Below are 24,607 nucleotides of genomic sequence, written 5' to 3'. Positions count from 1 at the left end.
GATGTCTTTGTAAAGATGTAAAGCTCGTCTGCAGCAATCGAAGGGCTTGCCGAAATTCTTGGATCGCACCAGACTGCAACACTGATTCTTCTCGGACTTTCATCTCGAGACGCAGCCGCATGTGGGCTCCTACGCTCATGATGACCGCCGCGAGCACCTCCGTCGAAGACCCTCTCCTCCCTGCCGCCCCTGTTCTGCCTGTCACTGCCATACTCGCTGGCCCAAGTTCTGCGGAAATGCTTCCAAACATCAACAACCGGCATCATGTCTGAAGGAGGACTTGAAAGTCGTATTTGTTGATCTGCATAGCTGCCCAAGAGACGCTCGCAGGTTGGGCAGCGATGGTCGTTGTGAATAACGCAATACCCATTGCAATACCACGGTGTCGATTCGAATGGTAACTTGCCGCGCAGACTGGTGTGATCACGGCACCAGTCAGTGAAAGAGATGATCCCGCGAGCGTAGAATGTAGCCGTGCGTGAAGATAACAAATCTTCTACCCGGCTGCTTACTGTTCGAGGCATGGCTTGACAGTGTTGCTTTGTGGTTGTGTTATGGTGCTCTCTTCTCGTTTTAGTTTGTTCTGGTCTCCTATCCACGCTGGCAACTGAGGTTGAAACTTCTCATACATATCTTCTACCTTATGTTTGCTGCTCTGCCTATGTTAGCATACAGGCGAGACACGTTCTTTGATACTGTGATCATGATGTCTCTAGAGATGTTCTGTCGAGCACGCTGGAACTGTCTCGACAGACCGTGTACATTACATATTGTGCTCGGTGTGATGTCGCTGCCTGAGACTGTCGCATCGTGGGCACAAAGCATCTGGTCAGCGAGACATTGCCGCTCCATGGAACATTGGCACCAAAGTTCACATGTCGATGCGGACTCCTAGGAATAACCATGAATGTTTCGCGCAAGTGCATGACACAGACCATTTTAGATCGGTACGGGGAATGTGTGCTGAGCCATGGATTCACGTATTGTCGTCAAGTAGAAGTAGTCAATACGTGCTCGAGAAAGCGCCGGTTCATCATGGTATTCTGCTAAGACTACTGACATCCTTCACCAAAGTGACTTCATTGTATCAGATCTGGCCTGTATCTCACGACTGTTTGCTTATCGCCATAAGACTTTAGACCTATAATGATATAACAAACATCGATTCATCTATAATAGACAACAGTAGAGCTTTACTGAGGTTAAGCAAGCTTCCGCGCGGAGTAGGCATGTCTTACCGTCGACCAAGGTCCTATAGCTCAGACGCGCAGCCTCGTACGACGCGGAGCTGCATAAAAGTAACCTTATTTAGGGGACCGCGGAAGACCATCGCGAAGTCCAAAGTAGGAATACGCACAGAGAGTATATAGAGCAATTGGCTTGCAAGCCGTGTCTCGTTCTAAGCATCATACCTCCAACGCTTCCAACTACATCGCTTCACTCATTGGGCTTAGTATAAGTCCTTGTAGCTCAACGATAGGCAGGTAGTAAACCATGAAGTTCACTCAGTCTACGGCACTCTTTGCCCTCGCGGTAACGGCTTTTGCGTTTGAACCGGTGAGAGATTATCTCTGTGCAGTCCACCTACTAAAGCTCCTGCTGACGTTTGGACAGAATAAGGCACGTTCGCCGTAGACGCTTACAAACTCACACTAAGACTAATGAGAAATAGGGACCTGAATGCAAGCTCACTTGCGTATGTTGCTAATTGTGCCTTGTCGATCTATTGACGGCTGTTCTTTTGATAACTAATACACATGTTGCAGCGCAATCGGGTCTCAAGAGTAAGTGTTCTATACCGGAGTCAATGTATCGACTACATCAAATCGCTAACTTGTCTTACTGAACAGGAGCATTGTGTGAGTCATGTTTAATCGGAAAGCTCATTTTCGAGACGACAGGAAAGTTGACACAGGTATAGCCTTCCTTTCATTATAAGGATGGACAGATGAAAAGCTGTACCCACTCACAATATGGCTGTACGGACAAAGACTTGGTGAGTACTGCCAGGCTCTCGCTATTGTCAGTCAAGACTCTTACTCACGCGTTGGGATATTTCGCAGAATGATTGTGGTGAAACTGTTTCCCCACCACCTCTATGTGTCGTCAATGGTCCATGCAGCGCCGGCCCCGCAGGGTGTCTGGAAGACAAGACCGGAGCAGATGACGGCCTACCTCCTGGGGAGTACGTCGGTCACTGTCCAACGCCCAAGTCTCCAATGCAGAAATGTGTGGACTGTCGAGATGGTTGCGCAATGAGATGTCCACCCGGTGGAGATCGATTCCAGTGGTGCTTGCAAAACAGATGTGTAAGTGCAATACAATCCGGAGGACTTCTTACTCCAGCTGAAGCACTACTGATTGGGAACTTGTTTGCGCAGCGCCGCGAATGCTCTGGAGGTCTCCTCTATAGAGTACAATACGCTGAGGCCAAGGGTCGTTGTGTCCAAAAAGGTCTTGAATTTGGAGACATTGAGTTCCAAACTTGTGTCAAAGAGTCATTAGTATGGAGCCACTCAACCTACACGAAGCAACAAGTAACTAACGCTCATTCCTCTCGCGCACTAGAACGGAACGATCCCGGAGCGTTCTCGCTGCTTGATCCAGTATGCAGATACCGAGTCTTATTGCATTGGCGCCAACTATACACGAGGAGGACACGAATTCCAGGGCTGCGTCAAGAATTCTTTCGTACGTTGACCTTTCCATTTTCCTTCCTGCTACGAAGCTGCCCACCCTTTCTAAGTACTTCATTTCTTTTTCCAAATGGCTCATGACTTTCGTAGGACGGCATATGCTCTGGTGAATTCCGTTGCGCACCACAATTCCGCGACGCAAGGAAGTACTGTCTCCAGAAAAAGTTGACTATCGGCGGGTCCGATTTCCAGAAGTGCATATCTGATCAATTGGTGAGTGCGGTTACGAGTAGGACCGGTCTGAAACACGCAGTGTAGCTAAATTGCGGCATCCAGGTCGATTTTTGCCCAAAGGATGTCGGTTGCAAGAAGCGACACACTGACGCAAGAGAATTTTGCAAGAAGGAGGGCAATGGTCATGACTTCGGGTCCCCAGACTTCCAAGAATGTGTAGGACGAATGCTAGTGAGTGGGAGACGCGAATACTTGAGTCGGACTGGAAATGGACATTGACAATGAGTTACAGAACCCTTCTTGTCCAAAGGATTTCAATTGTGAGCAAAGAAAGTCAGATTCCAAGCAGTTTTGCACATTCAAGAAGGGACTCAAAGATGGTACGCCAGAATATTCAGAGTGCATGAAAGAAGCTCTCGTAAGTCACAAACTCCTTTGATGTAATTTGGGAAGCACTGTAGCTAATCTGACCGATCGTCCCCTGAAGGGTGAAATTTGTCCAGGATTGTCATATATCCTTCAACCAGGATACGAGGAGTATGCCGAAGACTTGTAATCTGGAGAACAGTAGGGAGAAAACAGATGCGACTACTAGCACGAGAGGACAGATCTATACGTGTCTACGTACAATGGCCCTTCTTTTGATGGCAGCATACAGGCACGAATGACGCAGAGCGGCCACACCGCGGGCCGGGAGATGCAATGCAGAGTTAGGAGTCGACAGAGATGGCAAGGAACATATGGCAAGCGATGTTGCAGGCGATCTTGGTTGCGGTGGCGGACTATTAAGCAGTTGAGCTGCGAAGTACCTTGATCGAATTCCGACACACAGCGATCCCATATGGCAGGAGCAGGAGCTAATCAAGATTTCTGTGGTGGTCCCATCATAACAACTTCCCACACCAGAATATTCCTTGCGACCAAATGCATGTCAAATGCCGGATATCTTCCACTATAATCACAGAGCTGTCTTCACACATCGGAGATTGAGCCATCAAAAGGACACCGAACAGATTGCCACGGGTTGAGATAACAGGGGGTGTATTCAAATGGTCACCTGCCGCTTGCGCTGACGTGATTGCTGCACCAGAGAGTGGAGGAGACGATTTCGTGAAAGTCTACAGAAGCTGTGTCGGGCCGGATCAGACCGTCCATCCAAGTACTGATTGTGCGAGGCATGACGGATCCTTGAAGGTATTATTTTGTTGGGGTGGCGATGATGGTGTTGTGGGCGTTGTTTTGTGGTTGAAATTGTGCTGAGATGTAATCTTTCTCCCGACGAGGGTGATTGAAACTGGGGTTATACATGTCTTCTCCATCTTTGCTCTTCTGTCTATGTTATTCGAAGAGTCGTGCGAGTGAGACATCTTCTTTGACACTATAACCATCATGTCTATGGGACAATCTCGACGGAAGGTGTAGGACATGGGTTTTGCGCAGCATGATCCCAATGTCTGCGCAGAGACTGTCGCATTCTTATGTATAGATCATCTGACCGACGAGACATTTGTCTCATTGCTTTGCGTACTTCGAGACAATAATACACGTGTCGCAACGCAAAGGCATTCAATATGTGCTCGAAGAAGGGCAGTCGCAGCATGGTATTCTGCCGATCCACTTTCACTCTTCACCAAAGCGACAACGATCAATAAACTGTAGTCCATATCGCCTCAGATCTCGCCTATATTTCTTGCCTGTTTGCTCTTTGCCAGAATAACTTACACCTACAGTGTCACGACAAACACTTTATCACCCATGACTGAAATTGGATCGACCCGCCTCAGCCGCAACGCTGTCCACCAGCCAGTTGCCTCAAGCAGTTCGAAGCCGACATGGACCTGTGCAGTATGCACCTCTGAACTGCTATGTCAACCTCAATATATCGACGGCAGTCAAGTCTGTGCACCCCGTCTCCGGCACTTCTTCGAACTCGCGCTATCAGACAGTACCTCTTGGCCACCGAAATGGGGTCGGCAAACGCTGAACCACTGGGACCTTCGGCATGTGCTTGACAACAACATTCTACGTCGACTTGATGAACGATATCGTGAGCAGAGATGTCCAGCGCCGGAGAGAGTCTACTGTAGCCACTTCAGAGGCGAAGATGCATGCGGCGCTTTCCTCGGTAGGCGTTCGAATGCGGAATCAGTCTGCAAGCTGTGTCCGCAGTGCAGGCTCTACACCTGCTTGCGATGCTCGGCATGCTTTCCTCCAGTACGCGAAGATCGATCAGAGATTCGCATTCCCCACCACTGCCAACCTCCCGCAGAAAACCATGCTGCTGCGCAGCAAGATCTTGATGTGGCGTTTGAGGGTCTTGTACGAGGAAAAGACTACCAGAGCTGCCCAGACTGCGGGCAGCGGGTCCAATTGGCCGATGGCTGTAACCACATCACCTGCATCTGTGGAGAGCAGTTCTGCTACCTCTGCGGCGAGCGGGCCAGGGAGTTGAGCAACCACTGGGATCGACGACGAGATGGCTGCCCCAGATATGGCCAGATTGGCGATCGTGAAGCCTTGTATTCTGACGAAGTCATATTCGGAGAAGACGATGCGATCGAAAGTGAGTCCGACATGGAGCACGAAGACTTCGCGAGATGGGCCGTCCCTCGAGCACTTGATCGACAGGAAAGACGCGAGTTCGAGCGACAACGGCGGCAGGATGAGCTTCGAGAACATGGTCGACATTATGCGCGAGAGCTTGCTGGACATATGAACGAACAGGCTGCCTCGCAACGAGATCGGGTTGAACAGCCCTTCCGTGCGGATAGCCCACGCCGACGCGGCGCCATAGATCATGGTCGACCTCCATCTCACAACCATGAGTATGAAGCGTCGAGGGCAAGATCTGCTTCTAGCCAACGCTACGCGAACGAAAGGAGATCGGAAAATGACATTCGCGAGGGCGTCCGATTGTTGAATGCAAACGATCGTGGCTGGCGGGATGGTCGATCAGAACGGCCGCGACGACTGCAGGTGGAGATGGACTGGCATCATCGATCGCCAACACCTTTCGTCAGCAGTAGAGGAGCATATTCGACACTACCACGTCCGAGATCCGACGGACTTGACGAATATGTGACTTTCGTTCAGCGCAGAGATCGAGCTCGACCACTTCATCATCATCGCAGCTGGCAGGCTCGGGGAAGGACCAACTCCAGCTCAAGCAGCGATTCGCATCGATCTGGCTTTTTCCACCAGAGTAGCAGACGTCCTGCCCAGCAAGGGGAAGGACGATTGTCCAACTCGAGGCGACGCAGGGAATCTTTGCATCGGAGGCGGCGACAACGCGATATCGCGATCGACATCCCTAGCCGGGGCGACACTGTTGACGTGGATGATGAGCCATTGATAAGTGAGCGCAGCCGTAGACGATCGCACGTTGTCATCGAGCCAGAAGGGCGAGTAAGATCGCTGAGCACTGCGTCCAGACCCCGACGCGTTAGAAGTCCAACAAGGCACTCCGAACGGCCAAGATCGCAGCAGGTACCGCGAGCTTCAATAAGGACGCCAACGCAAAGCAGTGATTCCGATAGCGAGTACCGTGAAGCTGAACAAGATGCCTTCGTCCGTCAGTATGGTGCGGGAAGACGTCTTGAGATTTCGCGCGACAATAGGCCCCGGTCTAGATCACGGCCTAGCATTGGTAACCGTGTTTGGCAGCTGTGTCATGCCTTGAGCGATGCCATTCTTGGAGATTAGGCACCAGCTGAGCAAACTTCGGCTGGACTCTTGATCACCTCTTGATTCCGACCACAACCAAATTCCTCGGACTGAACTTGTAGTCGAAAACAGGCTCAACCCAGGCTTCCCTCACTTCATCCTGCTCTTTCAACCACAGCCATCTGTCGACCACAATCGCAGCTTCAATCACACCCGCAGAGAACGCCATCAAACTCCACATAATACTGAGCTTTTTCTTGCCTTCCTTCCACTCCGTTGCGTATCTGTCGATTTCTTCATCAGTGATATCTCCCATCTTCTCCCGGAAAAGCGCTCCGTGGACCTCATCCTGCGTCAGCTTTGCTAGAGCGCCACGGACATAAGTGGTGAAGTTCTCATAGCAGCCTTTGCGAAGGCTTCCAATTACTATGGGAGTGCCTCCACTGCTGTGGCCGGCAGGCGAGACTCCTCCAACGCAATTAGGAGTGGGTGGTCCGACAATGCGACGGTCGAGGAAGATCCGCTGCAACAGGGCCCGGTAAAAGTGGCGTGTGAAGAAGTTCTCGCTATCCGAAGGTCCCCAGTTGGAAGGTGCTTGAACAGCCATCATGCGAGAGGTAATGTTTAGCCGCACTCCTTTCTCTTCGTTGCTCGGATTCGTGTTGTCGTAGTAGTCGCAATATCGCTTAGACATCGGGAAGCCGTGTGGATCATTTGCTTCACCAGTCTTTTCCAGGCGAGGATGATCGAATGTTGTAGGACGGAGTTGTGGCAATTTGTATGTAGCAGGTCCGAGCCTTTCTGTAACAAGGTTGTAGCAACATCCTACCATTGCCACGCATCGGACTTCGTCATTGAGCAACAGAGATCGCAGACCATGATGCACAAGGTTGCCGCAGGAGTGTAACGACATTACCATAAGGTACTTGTCAGCGGTAGCCTCAGGTATGCGATCAATAACATCTTTGAGGTTGCCATCCGCGATTCGATGCTCGACATATTGAATCTTGCCTTTTCCAGCCGCCGCCATCTCGACTTCCGGTGCCCGAGGAATGAGTCCAGAGTTGTGCTCCGGAGGCGGTGTCGGTAGATCAGCATTGGCGACTAGGGTGTTCGTAGCCGATACCGGATCGAAGCCATTAATCCTGAAGGCCTTCTTGTCCCGCATGATCTTTTGCTTAATTGCCAGTTTGGCCAAAACGTCGAACTCTTTTGCACGCTCGGCGTTTTCCTGCCTACTCTCAATTGCAACGATGTTCCTGTTGTATGGCTCACTAGCCAGAGCACGGCCCAGGTAGTTTTGGCCAGATCCAAAGTCCACGAGGTGCGTGATAGGTTTACTAGTAGAGTCACTTATAGTCGATGTAAGAGTGTCAAGATATGAAGCAAATAAGCCAACCTCGTGAACCTTTTTCACATTCATGCCCACTGACGCGTTCCGTGAGAGCTTCTGCACCTGCTTGACCTGTCTATTGCGGGAGCATTGAGACCCACCTAACTCTCTGAGCAGGAGATGACTTCTGATTCTTTTGACGAAGTTCAACAAGCTTTCTGGTGGCGCTGGTTCAGAACTTGTAGCATTCTCAACGCTTGAATCTTCATCAAATAACGACAAGTCATCTCTGAGGAGCAAATCGACTATTCGCAATGCATCGTGATGGACGAAAAAGTCTCGCCACTCCTGAGGTAGGATCTTGTCGTAAAGTGAAGGCTCGCTGGTGAAGAAGTCCAGTATGTGTACACCGCCACAGAGTGTCCTCAGCAGATCGTCAGAGCCGACAAAGTCCAGCAAAGATTCGACGTATTCTTCAGTGCTCGCAAAGTCGTTGCAATATGGCAGCGGCTTTTCTGGCCCAATGGCCTTGTCCATCTTTGCTGACGCCAGGATCTTTCTATCGAGTTCGGTCCCGTGTATAACTTGTCATCTGAAGTCTGCCATAAATCAAGGAGTGAATGTAAGTCGTCGCGAGCCCGTCTTTCACATGCAGTCCATGACTGGAAGTCGCAATTCACCTTCAATTCGCAAAGGCCCAAAATTTGTTGCCAAGACTTCTGTCACTTCTGAAAACTTCCCTCTCTCACTTCACGTTCGCACTTGAGAAGCTTTGTCCCCTTGCTGACCCACCAACCAAACCAACAACCACCAATCACCACAAGAGAACTCCCAGAAAACCAACAGCAAGTCCCTCACCATGCCTATCACCAAGAAAGACCGCGTGCACCGCGAACAGAAGAAGGCCGAAGCCGCAGGAACTCGCGTGCCAGTTCACAAGAACGGCACGCCGGTCAAAGCCGCCAAGCCTAAATCAATTTGCGCGTATTGCCGCAAGGAACTCGTAAGGCTCTCCCTTCCTTCTTTTGGACGCGGCTTCGCGTTGAGAGTAGTGTGCAAATATCTGACTGGTTTGATAAAGGACAACACGAACCTGAAGATCCTCGAGCAGCATGCAAGCACGCATAGCGATGCTTGGCCGAAGGAGAAGTGCTGGCCGAACGAGTTCAAGTGAGCAGCGTGGGGTGCAACGAGCTCGAGGGCAGTATGGGCGGCGGAGATAGGCGAGGGGAACAGACCGGCAGGTGAACGGAGTCAGCACTGAGTGATGCATGTATTGTGGCGTTAGGTGAAAGTGGTGCATTTTAGAAGTTCAGATACAGAGATACCCAAGCATGAACTAAACTTTTGACATGCAAGCACACAGCAGACTCAAACTGATCGTACTGAAAGACACATAGCAGAAGACAGCACCCGGAATCCCGAATCACTCCACCGGGACATATAACTTCTCAGCTGTCGGCATCTCGCCATCAGCAGACTCGCCCAACGCAAGAGCCTCTTCCTCCCTCCAAACAAGGACCTCCGTAGCCAACATGAAATCGTCATCGAAACCTGCAACTTCTCCAATGTCCACAGTATCAACCAGTAGCTTCTTTCCATCTTCGGACGATCCAGGATCCTGTTGCTGCTTGATATTGTCCGACCAGAGCATGTAGAAAATCAAAGCAAATCTCATTGCACTTTCCATTCTCGAAATTTCCAAACATTCTTTCATGACTTCTGGCGCGATTGTATCTCCATTGGTGAAAGTGTCGAAGAGAGTGTCCATGATAGCGTTCTGCAGGCGAGGCACACGCCACTGCTCTGCGAAAGCCCAACTCGAGACCAACAATATTTGGAATCCTTCTTTCTCGTGCTCCGTCAAAGGCTTGCTCCAGTCGCCATTGAAGTCTCCTGGCTCTGGCACACGTTCGTGGTATAGCCAATAGATGAAGGTGGCGTACACAAACACATTCGTGTCAAGTACAAGCGTGTCGTCGTATCTGAGCTTGGTGCCGAAAAGTGGTGACGCGTGTTCGAGAAGAGATCTGGAAATCAGGAGAGGTCGCTCGCTGACATCTCTAGTGCATTGCACTCGGATGAGCTCAGCATCAGGGGCGCGCAGTCGTCGAAGAAGTTCGAGAGAAGTTTCAGTCGTCTGAGGAGATGTGACGAGCTGCGTTGTATCACAGCTGATACCATCTTCGCCCTCGTGAGTCGTGGGTGTCAGAAGGGAGTGCAAAGTGTCCAAGGATAGCGAGTGTGTGCGGAAGAGGCGCTCGAGCGTCTTAGGGCTTATTGTTTCCATGATGCTCAAGTGTCTCTGGTGTGGCCCCAGGTGTATCGATGCAGATAAGACTGTCTCAGTAGAGTCGAGTTGGCCGAAATAAACAAGGAAGATGTTTGCTGCTTATGTGTGGGTCGTGGTGAATAGTGGTGCCACAAAGTCAGGCCCATGTCACATGCTTTCAAGCACGCGTTGACGCCAGTGGATCGAACACAAGGAACGACTTCGCGACAGGGCGCTTCTTGCGCTGATTTGCATCGAGGACGCGGCGTACAGTTCTCGCATCTTCGAGATCCGCTTCGATCTCCTTTACACCTTCAACATCAATGTATGGTTGCAGTCGCGCGTGATGCTGAAGTTCACAGTCGTCCGACCCTCGCTCACTGTGGTCTTCGCACCATAGAAAGTACTGCAACAGTGCCCACCGCATCTTGGTGCCAGCTTCGGACGCCAGCAGACATATCTGAAGAGTCTCTGCTGTATGTCCTTGGCCGGATTGTCGAAGGCGTCGAACAACTTGGTCATCAGCGCATTTTGGAGGCCTGGAAGCTCGACGGAATCTGCGAAAACCCAGGTTCGCACAAGCAGTGTCTGATAGTCGTCCTCGTCGTCCTGACTAGGAATGCTGGGATATTGGCCCACCTCATGCAAACCTGGGACTCGAGCGTGGAAGACCCAAAAAAGGAACATTGCGAGCACATCCTGTTGCGTGTAGAGGACCAATCTGGAAGTCGACTTGAGGTCCATCTGTGCTATGGTAAACTTGAACCACAACGAGCCACGGAAGACGAGCCGAAGCAGACCTTCCTGCACAAAGATCGGCTCAGCATCGTCTTCAGACGCATAGACCCTGATAGTGTCGCCTTCAACGTGGTGCAGGCGCTGGAAGAGTTGTAAAACATTCTCGGGTGGTGGTCGAGGTGGGTCTCTTGCTTGGTACTCGCCTTCACTCATCTTCAAGCCCTTGTTGGATGGAGCTAAACGAGTCGTGAAGAAGTTCATCTTTTGTTAACTGCCAATGCTTCGACAATTGAATGGAGAAGAAGGTTGGGGGCCTAGATCACCACCATATAATCCCGTCCCTCTGTTCATGTGAACGATTCACGACGTACAAGTCATCTCCAAGAATATCCGCATGAGACAAATCATTTCCTCAAGGGTATCACGCGTTTTCGAGTACAGTTGACCCTCGACGGAGCGTTTTCAACGTGATCGAGTCCTCTGGTGATAATAGACCACACGTGCGAGCGAACTCAGCCAAGCTCGCTCCTACCAAAAGCACGATCCATCGCGTCTCCCAGGTCGTCGACTTGCTTGTCTTGCTTCGCATACTGAGTAGGTTCATCCATAAGGTTGACATTAGCTGCCGCAGGGGATCGTGCTGTTGACTTCTCAGGCTGCAGGATATATTGCTCAGTGTCCAGATAGCCGGGAGCCTTCTTCCTCTTCTCAGCTAGTTCTCGATCCTTGATCTTCTGTTCCCATTCCCTGACTTCTTTCTCTGCATCCGTGCGCTGCTTCTCAATCTGCTCCAGCAATGCTCTGTTCTGTGCGATGATCGTCTTCGGATGTGCTGCGAAACCCGTTGATGATGTCACGTATGCCGGAAGCTCTGGATTCGAAGCGACTGCAGGTGAACTGAGCATAGAAGGCGGAAGCGTACTCGGCAGTGAAGCATAGTTGTGTGGGAGGGTTGGTGCTTTCGGCAAGTCGATGAACGGGTTCACGCTGAGCGCCGTCTGTTGCAGCAGAGGATGTGCGTCTAAATTTTCAGCTATCGGTCCAGAAGAAGAGTTTCGATGCGATACTTACTGTCTCCCTGCATTGTGTTCTGTGGTCCTTGCTGTTGACATACTTCGAGAGCCCTCTGAAGTCGAGGTGGGCCAGTCGCATGCGCCACACTCCTGCCTGAGGTTGCAAGTTACATGGGATATGTGGGCAAGCATGGCCTTGTCGTGGTCATTCGCCCGTGTTCTGCTTTCTCAAACAACGATGACCAGTATCAGCAGAATGATGAGCACCACGATGAGCATCGATATGCAGCAGCCAGACCAGCGATCTACCACCTTGTCAGCTTTGTCCACTCTTGTAGTAGCCCAGCACTTGAGCACGACTTACCCTCGTTCTTCTCGATGACATATCGTATCTTCTTCATGCCAGTCCCAAGCTTTCCTGCCACTCGGTCTGTGATGTTCTCTGTATCCTCGAGCAATTCGGCCTGCTCCTCCAGTTCGCGTCCCATCGTATCAGCCTGCATTCTAAGATTGCCGACGGTCTGAAAGACCCCATCCAGTGCCTCGTCTTGCTCATGCATTATCTCCATCTGTCGCTGCTCTTCCCAAGCGCCGTAGTCGTCGTCATCGTCTCCATCTGCGCTGCCAAAGGAGTCCGGATGCGCCAAATGGTCTGCAGCACTGACAGTCTGATTCAGTTGCTTGCGCATCTCTTCCACCTCGCGTCCCACATCCTCTACCAGCTTCCGTCGTCGTTGAACTTCGGGCACATCGAGGCCGTACTTGTATGGATCCCCCTCTACTGCTCTCACGGAGTCGACCAAGTCCTGGAGATCGGTGGAAAGGTCTGTGAGCGTGCCTTCGAGCTCATCTCTGGCCTCGACTAGCTCGGGAGCAGATGGAGAAGATGCTGTGGATCGGATACGCAAGTAAGATTGCAGCAGTGGCCTCGTTTGTTGGAGCAAGGCGAGGATGTCTGCCTGAGCTTCTTGGAAAGGATCGTCTGACATGATTGTTGTGAGAAGGCTGGACCGGTCGCACGCGAAATGATTATCGGCTATATCATGAGATGCAATCCAGGCCGCGAGATACTGTCGGACGCGTCCAATGGTTCCGGAGAGGAGCGTGAAAGTAGGAGTGATGATCTCGAGCAGCCACACTTGCTGTGTGGCTGATGCGCGAAACGCGCTGGCTGCTCCTGAGATGTCGGCACTGAGACAACAATACTCAAGCAACATGAACGTTCCACACTCCTACGTCCGTCGCGGCAGCAGTCACGAGGGAACCTCAAGCCAAAGATCTCCTCCTATCTAATTTACCTCTACAAAGCCTGCCGTCCAGGAGCATCGACTTGATCGCGTCTTTCCACAGCTCGATTGCTCTCACTCTCGCCAGTTGCTCAACGCAATAGTCCGGCGGCCACGAATCCAAGTCTCCGATGCAGTTACGAATATGGGACTGCATCGATGCGAATCTGTCATCGCGATTATTTCGCATCTATACCATACAACTTGGAGCATTCAAGGGCCAAGATCGTTGTTCCTAAGTTCGTGGCGGGCTCTTTCCGCAGTATATCCATTGGCAATCAGAGGATCATCACACCGAAAGGCTGCGGACTCGGTGGCGCTGATAAATGGTGATTACAAAACATTTCCGTCAAGTCGACGCGATACAATAGGATTTTGCTTCGATCATGAACGATTTGATCATATCTTTCCCGCTCTGCTGAATTTGATCGGATTGCTCAATGCTCAAGACAGAGGAGAGCTCCGACCAGTCCATGTATCTATGTGCATATATTGTCTGCAGCGGGACTTTATTGGGCATATAGCTGCAATATGGCCTCACTATTCGGCGCCAACCCCTCTGTGACACAGTCTGTGCCCCACTACTGTAGGAACACCTCATCGGCTCCATATTACAAAGCATTGGGGTTATATATGACCTCGCATGCCTCCATAGCTTACCCTATATTAAACATCCAGGTTTCGTACGATCAATCACAATGGCATCAACAGGAAAATCCGTCTTCATCGTGGGACCTGGCTTCATTGTGAGCACAAATCCACAGCCATTGACACATCTCATGAGGCTAACACTTTGTAGGGCTGGAATGTCCTTGACCTTCTCGTCAACGAAGGCTATCAAGTAACCGGACTCATCCGCCGCAAAGAACATGGCGACCAAATTGCAAAGTCTGGTGCCAAAGTCATCCAAGGTGATCTGAACGACAAGGACAAGATCGCCGAGCAGACTGCCAAACACGACATTACAATTCATACCGCAACCGCAGACCATCTCCCAAGTGTCGAAGCTGTGCTCGATGGTATCAAGCAACGTGCTGCCGAAGGACTGCCAGCCATCTTCATCCACACCTCTGGCACCAGCGTGCTCGACGACGGAGCACTCAATGCATACAAGAGCGATAAAATCTACCACGACGACATCAGAAGTGAAATCGACTCCGTACCTGACACAGCACCACACCGAGAGATCGACCTCGCCATCGTGAAAGCTCAGAAAGAACTGGGCGACAAAGCGAAAATCGCAATCATGATCCCGCCTCTCATCTACGGCTGTAAGGCGCCCACCTCACTCAGAACAACCTCACCCCTCAAATGACCCACTAACAACCCTCCCAGTCAACCCCTCCCACGGCCGCCTAACAATCCAGATCCCCATCCTAACCCGCTTCGCTCTCAAACACGGCTACGCCGCACACGTCGGCAAAGGTCTCGGGGTAGAATCCAACATCCACGTCCTCGATCTAGCCCGAGCATACATCACCCTCCTCCACCATCTCGAACAAGTCCCCGCAACTCAAACTCTCGAGAATCCTTACTATTTCTGCGAGACCACAGGAGACAACGAACCTTCATGGTACGAAGTCGCCAAAGCCATTGGCGAAGGCTTGCATAAAGCTGGTAAGCTCAAGGATCCCGAGCCGAGAGAGTTGACGGAGGATAAGTGGGATGATGCGTTTGCTCATTTCACGGGTGCGGTGATTGGATTGAACAGTCGTAGTCGAGCGAATAGGTTGCGAGCGTTAGGCTGGGCGCCGAAGGAGAAAGATTGGAAGTCTTCCTATCTGGAGGACGAGTTGCCCGAGATCTTGAAGGAGGACGTGGGAGGCTTTGCTGGCCACAAAGGAATAGTCGCATCTTGAGAAGTGGCACAAAATCCAGTGAGAAGTTCATAATTCTGACAGTTATCAATACTTCAAGACATCTACTCATTTCGCGACAACAACAATCGTTTTGTTCGGGGGTCGCAACAGTCGCAGCAAAGCAATCGTGGTATCAACGAACACCCAAAACAAAGCTTACCCTCCGTCCGCCACTCAATGCTGTCCAATATCCATCACATTGAAGACAAGTCTTGCCTCCTCCCACATCGAGGCCGAGGATCTCCAATCGACCCGTGCCTGCACCTCATCACTCGCCGCCTGCGCTATTAGGAGTACTAAACATCGCGCGAGACGAGCAATAAGAAATATGTTCAAAACCCAAAACCCTTTGACGACAGGAATCCCAAACAACCATGGCATCGCTTCGGATGCGCGTGCACGCATTCATGGTCCCGTTGTACCGACTCCCGTGGAACACCTCTTGCTGCGTAAAATCGTCATAGCCTTTGTAGTCCAGGCTCCATTTCTTCACATGGCTGCGACTGCTGCCATATCGTCCATTCCGTGTCCGTTCATTGCGAACTTAGTAAGTTCTTCGTCCGTCAACATTCCGATCCCGCTATCATCAAGATCCGCCTCTTGCGCTTGTTGCTGTTGCAGCTTACCTTGTTGAAAGGAGAGGCTGTGCGCGTGTGAGGAGTGTTGTTGTGGTGCAAAGTGCTGTTGCTGCTGGTCGGGCATGAACATCGACTGTTGCGCACTGTTGTCGTGTCCGTTCGCATTGCCTTGCGCGGGTCCCATGCTGCTCATGCGACTCCCGCTATGGCTCCGCCCAAGACCGTTATCCAGTACCGGCGATTGGTTCATGTTATTGTTGCCATTCATGGGCGTGTGGCTTCCGTTGCTCTCAAGAAAGCCGCCCATTTCTGCGTTCCACAATGCCATCTCATCCACGAACATCTTCAACACCCACCAGTGGCTGTATGAAGCACCACCGACGATGGTGATGTCGCGGATGGCTGCCGTTCCGATTGCTGATATGCAATGCAGGACCGTTCGTGCCGGCGCCTGAGGAAAGCGCGTGGGAAGTGACGACACGAAGGTCGACCAGCGGTCAAGCACGTTCTCTGCGGAGATCTGCATTGGCCCGTTGCGTGAGGTGGGACCAGTCTGGCTCTGCAGGAACTGCGCGAACCCGTTCTCACCGCCGTCGAAGCTGTAGAAGGATGCATCATCCTGGAAACCCGCGGCAGGCAGCGGCTCGAGTAAGCTGCGCATTTCCGTGGTCAAGATTTTGTACGTCTCCTCATATCCACAATCAGGAAGCTCAGCTTCCATGACGCGCTTCACGTTGACCATGGTGCTCCATTCCTGCCACATCTGCTCTCGATTCTGGTCGATGGTCAAAAGATTGGCAGCCGCATGTGCTGACTGGTTCACCCTGATAAGGCGATATAACAGTCCAGCAAAGATGGTGGCCGGTTTCAGTTTCGCATCCAGGACATGAGCTGGCTGATTGCCAAATGTCTTGGCGATGTGAGAGTGCAGCGACGATGAGATGTTGTTCAAAATATTGATGACAACCACAGGCGCCGCCTGCAAGGTGAGTCTCGCAACGAAGCGGACCATCGTTCTGTACATGACCAGGTCGCATTGTTCTATCCAAGGCGCAAGGTTTGGGTGCGTGAACAGCTTTTGTACAGGCACAGTCAGCGTGCCGTGGAAGGAGGTGTACAATCGGAAGAACTGCTTCTCCTTGCAGAATCGTATACTGTCGATGAGGGATGTGCAGTGTGTTCGATAAAGTGCGACAAGAGCCTCTGCAGTGTCGACGTCTGTTCTCGGTGGCAAGTAGGGGTGTATTGAAGGCAGGATGACGGGCTCGTTCTCCGTGAACGTCGGCATATTGCTGGGTGGAAAGCGCAGCGTATGTGTATACGAAAGGGCCGTCGCGGTGCCTGGCTCCAGCCCACGGGCTTCGGGATATAGAAAGGATTGACCTTTCGATGCCGGGCCGCGAGGAGCAGCAGGTTGCGCAGCTTGCATATCGAAGTTGCCGTCCGAGGGTGGGAATGCCGCGGTGTCGGCTTGCAACCGAGGAATGTTGTTGAAGTCGATCTGTTGGGTGCTTACAGACTGCGATCGTTGGCGGTTACCAGATTGCTGGATAGCGCCTTGCCATGCTGGTGGCATGTTCGCCTGCTCATCCTCGAGGGCCAGGTCGACGTAGTGATATTTACTCTCGCCTCTAACACCCAGTCGTCTCGTCTGAATGCCGGGAAATATGACGCGTACCAGTTTACCAAAAGATGCAGGATTGAGTGGGACAACCCGCTCGGTGCCACAACGCGTTGCGTATTGTGAGTAGACGCGGTTCCGGGGGACAGAGGTTTTTGCTGGTTTACAGACTGTGCGGAGCCTGAAAGCTGGTTAGGTCAAACCTTCTCCACAACAGACACGTCTACTCACCACAGCATGGCAAAAAGCTGCTTGGTCTTTTCAGCCATGGGTGTTCGCTCCTTCTGGATAACCTCGACAGCGACCTCCCGCAGCGGACGTCCTTCATTCTTCGCAAGCATTTCTCGCAATTCCTTGTCGTTCGTCGCAGTCACAGCTGAGCCCTTTCGCCTCTTGTCATCGTGCACGTCCAGCCCAGAGTTGATGGGCGCCGACCCTACCCTCACATGCCCCGTGTATGACAGATCCTGGGGCAGGTATGGAGAGTCGTGAGCTCCGTAGCCCTGCGGCATGGCATATTGCACACTTTGCGCGACGTGATGGCCGAGGTGACTCTGTTGCGTATGTTGTACTGGCTCGTATTGTGCGATTTGCTGGGGCACCATGCTTGCTTGATACTGAAGCAGGGCGGCTTCGGGCCCTTGAGCCATGTACGTCGCTTTCGCATCGTGCACCGAGGGCGGATGGGAATCGTGTCGTTGTGATGTCGCGCTCGTCGTTGAGGCCCGCGACTCGGGTCGCTGGCTATTGCGCGCCGACATTGGGCTGTGCAGTCGTATAGCACTTTATGTTTACCTTATTTGTTCTGAGACCAGCCGGGAAGGATTTGTGTTATTGTTTTGCTTTGGCTGCGGGAGTGTCAGGAACGGATGTACTCAGACGGATGCGACGCCTCGATCAAGCACCTCAGACGTGTCTTAGAGGTCGTGGTCGAGGGTGAGTGCATATGGGGTCTGCTATACCTGCGTGTATCCTCGACATAGATTGCGGAATGCGTGTCGGTGCAGACGATTTCAGCTGGCTGGCGATCCTCGGGCGCTCGTCGCGCAGGTCGCTGGGTGTGGAGAGGCTGCAGGCACGGGTGCAGCGAGCGGTGGTGGTGAGCAGGCAGTCCGGCGGGTGTGTTGGTCGGGGCGCGAGCGAGGCGCGGTGGTCGACGGGCAATATGGACGACGGTCTAGCTCGATTGTTGATGGTAAACACGGGCGTCGTAGGTCTAAGCGACGACAGGAAGAAAGGTTTCTCCGTACGGTTTAGATCCCGCGTTTGACTTCTTGGTCTGAGACGGTGCCAAGGCCCACTCATTCACCGACTGTCATATACGTGAAAGCGACCGTTTGGCGGACAGCGAGCGGGCGGCGGTGGGTGTGCTATCGATCCCGCTGTCGCCGGCGCGCAGGCAATTACATCGGATCGATCTGTACGCCAGTGCTTGTCGATGCGGGCAAGAACGATCGGGAGTATTTAGCAGTGACGTGACGTGCGACACGGCGAACCCTCCAATCCTGGGCCAACTTTCCATTTGACCTCTACCACTCAACCGTCTGATTCAGAACCGTCTGCACCTTTTCCTCTTCCACAACCCGTTGGCCGCCTTCTTGACCATTTAATTTCACCACGCAAACATCAACAACAACACCGCCGCCAAAACAACAACAACATCAACATGTCTTCATCCGGTTCCGTCCAGGAACGGTACGTCCAATCTGCCAGCTGCTGCGAACACGCTGCAGCCTTCCGCCCAGACCCAACAGTTACGATTCGAGCTCCGTACACTCAGCGTGAAAGGGTAGAGGGACGAAGAGCATTAGCCTTGCTGCATCCTCCCATCGCCGTCGTCGTAAAGAGCTCGAGCGTAGCTGTGTGGAGGGCACAGGCATAGCTATCTGTTTGCATGGCAGAACGCTGATATTGCGAACAGGGCTCAGTACCACCTGTCTCAGCTCGATAAGGAGGTATGATCAATCGCAAACATCAGGCGCTTGCGTCTTGACTGTACTGCCATACCCATGCTGACGGCGATACCAGCTCAGCAAATACCCCGCCCTCAACAACTTCGAGCAGCAGACCAGCGTCCCAAAGGTCTATGTCGTTCTCGGACTTGGTGCACTCTACTTCTTCCTCGTCTTCTTTAACATTGCCGGCGAGTTCTTGGTCAACACTGCTGGCTTCGCCATTCCAGCATACTACTCTCTTCAAGCCCTCTTCACCAGCGGCAAGGCCGATGATAGCCAATGGCTTACCGTATGTTGGCGCGTCAAAACATGGAGGAGATTCCAAACACTGACAACTCACAATAGTACTGGGTGGTGTACGCTTTCTTGACTGTGCTTGAGTCGGCCATCAACGCTGTCTACTGGTTCCCCTTCTACTACACTTTCAAGTTCATCCTTGTCCTCTGGATGTCCCTCCCACAGACTGGGTACGCGTGGCACTTTCCTTAACCTGCTTCCCGACAGTGCTGACTTCTTTCCGTAGTGGCGCCCAAGTCGTCTTCCGATCCCTCCTCCAGCCACTTTTCGCCCGGTTCTTCAACGAGGACCCATCCGCCAACCTCAAGGCCAAGGTAAACGCAACCAAGGCGCAGTAGATGCCTATGAGTGACTGAAGAGCAAGGAGAGATCATTGTCTTTTCTGAAAAGCGCTACGAAGAAGTTACGGCTGAGCAGTAAGGCAAGGAATTCGGAGTAACGGCAGGCAATACTTTGCAACAGCTTAGGATAGTTGCGGGACGCTTGGATTAGTCCGATTCGAGAGAGGTGGAGGTACTGGAGAGGAGCATGAGCATGAGCACATCGAGATGCGAATATGGATAAGCTGAATATGAAATTGGCTGGTAGCCTAAGCGATAGATTTGTTATGGGAGCTGAAGCGGTGCGATGCTTTAACTTGAAATGTGTGCTGACGACTTGCAAGGAGCTGACTGTGATAGTGTTCCAATCGCATGAGATCAAAATGATGGCCGAGAGCACACCTGCTTACAAAGGGCCACGCCTTCCCAGTTTGCTAGGTTGGCGCGCCTGGAAATGTGATATGAGAAACTGTCCTGAGATCCGGCGACCTCCATGAACATCAATTACAGAACCTTGGCGCTCTTATCTAGAAGGAGATGATGATCCCTTTAACAAAGCCTATCGAAGAGGCTCTGAGAGCACCGCAAGAACTGTCCGAGACACGAATACATGCACCTCCTGCCAACCCTCCAAGCATTTCTCTAAAGAGGCAGAAGCTTCCCAGCTTACGTGGCTGGCTGCCTTCAGAATCAAACCGCAAACATTATCGAGAGAGAAAGCTGCCGGTAGGACTCTTGAAAATGACAAGGGAGGTTTCCGCTAGTAAGTCGAGCCTAGGACACGATTATAGCTCCGAGTTTCCAAGAAGCGGCCCTCGTTTTCGGATGACAGCTCCAGGCGCGCTTTGTCGAACTCGGGTACGCCAACGTGCGTTCGAAAATCATGGTTCTGGATTAGTACTCTCACTGGCATTTGTCACGCGCTCGATCAGGCACGTGTTGATGCGGAAGCGGCAAGATCTGGAGCGTTGGCTAGCTCCGCTTCACTATTCACTTGACAAACAACTTTAGCACGCGAGCCCCACAGCTTACCTTCTCCCTGGGTTCTTCTTGGCTCGACGAGAAGCTCCGAATTGCACCGCACAATCCGTACCACTTCGTCGCCGCATCACCGAACTTACAACATTGTCGTCCTCCGCAGACATGGCGCCCGAACGACCCTCGCCGTACAGGAGTCGCTACCTCCTTTACAAGAAGGGCTCGCAAAAAGTAGTGACTTGGCTACATAAAGCCGCCCATGGCCTCGGAGGACACTCGAAATCACTTGACAAGTTATGCGTCGACGATCTTCCATCTCTTGCCCTCACGATCAGCAACGCGAAAATCGAGGTGCCGCCGAACATCGCCTCCACCTTGTCGGATGTGATCTATCTTCGACAGCAGGCTCACGAGTGGTATTCGAGCCTGGCTTGCGGCGATTCCGTTGCCGGCGATGATCGTATTGGAGACTTCAACATGAGCCACCGGTACTTCATCGAGAAACTGAAGGTAGTACGGGCAACACTCGATCCGACTGGTGCAAAGGCATCAAAGCACCACGCTTTACAGCAACAGCAGCAACAGCAAGGACTTTCAGCTCCTGATATCTCCAACATGTTTGCCAGCCTAGATCTGGAAGAGCCATGTGACAGCGCACCTCACTCCGCAGGTGGCTCCGCTACTGAGCCCGGGCCCACTGCAGACGTCCTGGCTGGAGAACCTGGCGATGAACGACCATTCAAGATATGGTGTATGTTGCAAGATGTTCGCGATATCCGAGTCTTTGTGCGACAATTGTGGCGCCGATATTATGACGGAGAATTCACATTCCCTACTGCTGCTTATGTTACCGACATGGCGTTCAGGGCGGTTTCGGACATCGTCTCCGCGAACGCAGACAAAGTACTACGCCATTACGCAGCCATCGTGGTGTTGCTGGACCTTAAGATTGGTCAGAGCACGAAAGGTATTGTCACCTTTTCCAGTACAATTGATGAGGGCGCGAACGGCTTGGATGCTGCGGATCTATTCTGTGCCCCAGCCTTCTGCATCCTTCAAGAGTTTCTCATCTCTTGTCGAGTCGACCATGCAGCCGACTCTCCGCAAAGTGAGGCTCAATATTTTCGGCGACATCCTTTGGCCGTAGCATTGCGGAGTCTGCAAAGTCAGCTCCAGCTTTTGGCAGGAACCCACTACGAATCTGGCTATTTGGGAGCTCTGGCTCTTGATCAGTTCACGTATAGCATTCTCAGTATTTGCAAGTACGGCGTTATCCGGACTGCGACAGTTGTCCAATGCCAGATGTACCTGGATGTGTACGATGCGCTCGGGCAGCAGACTACTTCTGTGACAAGCATGCTGCGTCCAGTGGCAGCCTCAGTGGACAAAACATTTGACGACTATGCGCAGACACGGTCCCCGCGCTTCCAAGCATGTATCGAGAAAGACAGCAAGTACCTACAGGAATTGACCAAGATCTCGCGCGAGGACAGATTTCCAGGCGCAAAACTCCGTGATGCTTGCAAGCCCAGTTCTCTTTTCGCAGCTCTTCCAGTCTTGGCGGGGACGTACCTGCATGAACTGCTCAGGCACGCAACTTCGCACTCGATAAGATGCGTAAACAGCAGCTTCGAAACTATTGGAGCCGCCTATTTGTACGCCGCCATGAAAGGCACGCCCAAGTGGGAAGCTATGGATTTACTCCTCGACCAGCACCAGAGCTATGCGCCGCAAGCATCGTCACTTTACAAACTCACCCGCAACTTCGAACAAGCCGTTGGGGCCAACAAGATGGCTTGTCGCCGTCCAGCGGGCAAAGGCTTAACTAATTCTGCCGCTGCCGCCAGAACCTTGTTGAGTTGCCCCTATTTTGAACAAGCTGTCGTGCTGAACACTGAGAAGATCCAAGAGAGCGAAAAACCAGATCAATTCCCAGGCATGCTCTACGAAGCAGTTCGTCTCCACCGAGGAAAGAGTCTCACGTCTCGGGCAAGAAGCAAGAGCTCGGTAGATCTTCTTTCAGCTTTTGCCGAAGTCCTGATCGAAGACGAAGGAAGATTGAGGATCAATTACCTGGCCCTCTCAGCGCGCTGCCAAAGTCTGCTGAACGTCATCACGTACGGCTTTAGATCCCACCTGCAGGACTTACTTGCCAATTCGAACAGCGCAGGGCTTTCCCATCAAAATGTTGTGCACGCCATTCTACGGGAGGCGTCCGACTCTGCTAGTGCTCGTTCGAGCAACGCAGCGAATAGAACATCAACAACAATTCTCGACGAATTGGATCTGTACTTTGAGGCTGTCATCAAATTGGAGGGCCAAGTAGGCATGTCCGCTACACCTTTCGGTGACTGCATCATGAACCAAAACAAGCCCTGCAACCGCTGGACCTGGGGAGGGGATGATCGACCAGGGTACATCAAAGGCAAGAAGATTTTCGGACCAGAGACTTTTTTGGATTGTGAAATTCGTAAGGCCGAGCAAACGGCAGAAGCGGTCTGCAGACTGGCTGTACAGCAGTGGGACTTTGAACGCTGCAAAGGGACAGAAGGTACTCTGATGGAACAGAAGTTGCAAGAGATCGAAAGCTGGGGCAATTCCGAATTCCTGAAAGCTGGAATTGCTGTTAAGCTGAGGAGACTTCAATATTCGTCGAACGGCGACTATCTGGGCTTTCAGCCAGTGTTCTGCCAGGAGGCTTTCGATTTGTTGAACAAGGAAGAGTGAGAACTGGCAAGTGGCGATACGGGGGACGGAACAGACACGAATGACTACGACTCAATATTGGCTCGAAAGGCACACCTCGAGAGATCGATCGAATCGGAAGAAGACTTCCTGCGCAATGAAATGTGAGCAGACCGCTGCGTGACATGCTGCTCTATTGACCGTTGACAAATAGCACTCAATACTCGTGCAGTCAATGCTCATGCAAAAAAGAAAATTGCTTTTCATCATCTATCCTGATTTCTGTCGTTGGCATTATACGTCTATCATTCAGATCATCGTCATCCCATCATAAATTCGTAAAAGTCGTCCTGTAGGCCATGCCATCCATCATACCATCCACATTAATCCCACCACCCCTCATCAGAGCCTCCATCTATTTCGCAACACAAACCACATTCCCATCCTCCTGCTTATAGCAAGTCGGCTCATCAATACAATGCTGCTCTCCCTCTTCATCAATATAACACTGCCTTTTCATCAGCCCCTCCTCCACATTCGCATCCCTCTTCGCCTTCTTCACACAAACCACACTCCCATCCTCCCTCTTCGTACAAGTCGGCTCATTAATACAATGCTGTTCCCCATCTTCCGTAATATAACATTGTCGTCTCATCAACCCACTTTCACTAGATTGAGAACGCTTGGCAACGCAATAAATCGTCCCTTCATCTTCGTTTTCAGTACAAGTCGGATTATTGATGCAAGTTTGTTCTCCGAATTCGGTGATGTAGCATTGACGTTTTGTGATCGACGAGGTGGAGACTTCTTCTGGGGTGCGTTTGGAGACGCAGACTTTTGTGCCGTCATCGCGGGTTGTGCAGGTGGGGTTGTTGATGCAGGTTTGGATGCCGGCTTCGTTGATGAAGCATTGCTAGAAGGTTTGTTAGTTTTGTGAAAGCGAGTGGGTGGTGATGTTGTTGGATGGTAAAGTAGACTTACTCGTTTTGTGACTACTGGTGCTGCGATAGAAAGAGCTGCGAAAGCTGCTGTGAAGAAGACTGATTTCATTTTCGCGACCGATTTGGAATGATGATCTGATGTATAGAGTTCTTGTAAATTATACTGGAGAGTGTGATAGTAGAGTTAGAGCAACAGTA

The 24,607-nt window shown here is 51.7% G+C and overlaps 11 protein-coding genes across 11 annotated transcripts; 4 read left to right on the top strand and 7 right to left on the bottom strand.

The window, feature by feature from the left end:
* Nucleotides 1–5,099: 5,099 nt before the first annotated feature.
* Nucleotides 5,100–5,693, bottom strand: CKM354_001102800 (uncharacterized protein; the record flags this gene model as incomplete). The annotated part of the gene is made up of 1 exon (XM_044806505.1): nt 5,100–5,693. One exon carries the CDS (start codon nt 5,691–5,693, stop codon nt 5,100–5,102), a length of 594 nt encoding a protein of 197 aa, XP_044662440.1.
* A 913-nt stretch (nt 5,694–6,606) lies between these two features.
* Nucleotides 6,607–8,403, bottom strand: CKM354_001102700 (uncharacterized protein; the record flags this gene model as incomplete). The annotated part of the gene is made up of 1 exon (XM_044806504.1): nt 6,607–8,403. One exon carries the CDS (start codon nt 8,401–8,403, stop codon nt 6,607–6,609), a length of 1,797 nt encoding a protein of 598 aa, XP_044662439.1.
* Nucleotides 8,404–8,725: 322 nt separating this feature from the next.
* On the top strand, nt 8,726–9,040 carry CKM354_001102600 (uncharacterized protein; the record flags this gene model as incomplete). Its single annotated transcript, XM_044806503.1, has 2 exons — nt 8,726–8,869; nt 8,948–9,040. 2 exons carry the CDS (start codon nt 8,726–8,728, stop codon nt 9,038–9,040), a joined length of 237 nt encoding a protein of 78 aa, XP_044662438.1.
* A 252-nt stretch (nt 9,041–9,292) lies between these two features.
* CKM354_001102500 (uncharacterized protein) lies at nt 9,293–10,156 on the bottom strand (the record flags this gene model as incomplete). The annotated part of the gene is made up of 1 exon (XM_044806502.1): nt 9,293–10,156. One exon carries the CDS (start codon nt 10,154–10,156, stop codon nt 9,293–9,295), a length of 864 nt encoding a protein of 287 aa, XP_044662437.1.
* Nucleotides 10,157–10,316: 160 nt separating this feature from the next.
* CKM354_001102400 (uncharacterized protein) lies at nt 10,317–11,137 on the bottom strand (the record flags this gene model as incomplete). The annotated part of the gene is made up of 2 exons (XM_044806501.1): nt 10,317–10,450; nt 10,561–11,137. The coding sequence occupies 2 exons, from the start codon at nt 11,135–11,137 to the stop codon at nt 10,317–10,319; spliced, it is 711 nt and encodes a 236-aa protein (XP_044662436.1).
* Nucleotides 11,138–11,388: 251 nt separating this feature from the next.
* On the bottom strand, nt 11,389–11,960 carry CKM354_001102300 (uncharacterized protein; the record flags this gene model as incomplete). Its single annotated transcript, XM_044806500.1, has 2 exons — nt 11,389–11,897; nt 11,948–11,960. 2 exons carry the CDS (start codon nt 11,958–11,960, stop codon nt 11,389–11,391), a joined length of 522 nt encoding a protein of 173 aa, XP_044662435.1.
* A 157-nt stretch (nt 11,961–12,117) lies between these two features.
* Nucleotides 12,118–12,878, bottom strand: CKM354_001102200 (uncharacterized protein; the record flags this gene model as incomplete). Its single annotated transcript, XM_044806499.1, has 2 exons — nt 12,118–12,194; nt 12,254–12,878. The coding sequence occupies 2 exons, from the start codon at nt 12,876–12,878 to the stop codon at nt 12,118–12,120; spliced, it is 702 nt and encodes a 233-aa protein (XP_044662434.1).
* A 995-nt stretch (nt 12,879–13,873) lies between these two features.
* Nucleotides 13,874–15,034, top strand: CKM354_001102100 (uncharacterized protein; the record flags this gene model as incomplete). Its single annotated transcript, XM_044806498.1, has 3 exons — nt 13,874–13,921; nt 13,975–14,446; nt 14,511–15,034. 3 exons carry the CDS (start codon nt 13,874–13,876, stop codon nt 15,032–15,034), a joined length of 1,044 nt encoding a protein of 347 aa, XP_044662433.1.
* Nucleotides 15,035–15,523: 489 nt separating this feature from the next.
* On the bottom strand, nt 15,524–17,994 carry CKM354_001102000 (uncharacterized protein; the record flags this gene model as incomplete). The annotated part of the gene is made up of 2 exons (XM_044806497.1): nt 15,524–17,414; nt 17,465–17,994. 2 exons carry the CDS (start codon nt 17,992–17,994, stop codon nt 15,524–15,526), a joined length of 2,421 nt encoding a protein of 806 aa, XP_044662432.1.
* A 905-nt stretch (nt 17,995–18,899) lies between these two features.
* On the top strand, nt 18,900–19,823 carry CKM354_001101900 (uncharacterized protein; the record flags this gene model as incomplete). Its single annotated transcript, XM_044806496.1, has 5 exons — nt 18,900–18,928; nt 19,155–19,188; nt 19,262–19,477; nt 19,534–19,655; nt 19,712–19,823. The coding sequence occupies 5 exons, from the start codon at nt 18,900–18,902 to the stop codon at nt 19,821–19,823; spliced, it is 513 nt and encodes a 170-aa protein (XP_044662431.1).
* A 1,125-nt stretch (nt 19,824–20,948) lies between these two features.
* CKM354_001101800 (uncharacterized protein) lies at nt 20,949–23,510 on the top strand (the record flags this gene model as incomplete). The annotated part of the gene is made up of 1 exon (XM_044806495.1): nt 20,949–23,510. One exon carries the CDS (start codon nt 20,949–20,951, stop codon nt 23,508–23,510), a length of 2,562 nt encoding a protein of 853 aa, XP_044662430.1.
* Between the last annotated feature and the right edge of the window lie 1,097 nt (nt 23,511–24,607).

This window comes from Cercospora kikuchii (assembly GCF_019650295.1).
Source record: "Cercospora kikuchii DNA, contig_00007, whole genome shotgun sequence".
Classification (NCBI taxonomy): Eukaryota; Fungi; Ascomycota; class Dothideomycetes; order Mycosphaerellales; family Mycosphaerellaceae; genus Cercospora; species Cercospora kikuchii.
Note: the sequence above shows the minus strand (reverse complement) of the source record. Positions and strands in the feature narration are given on the sequence as shown.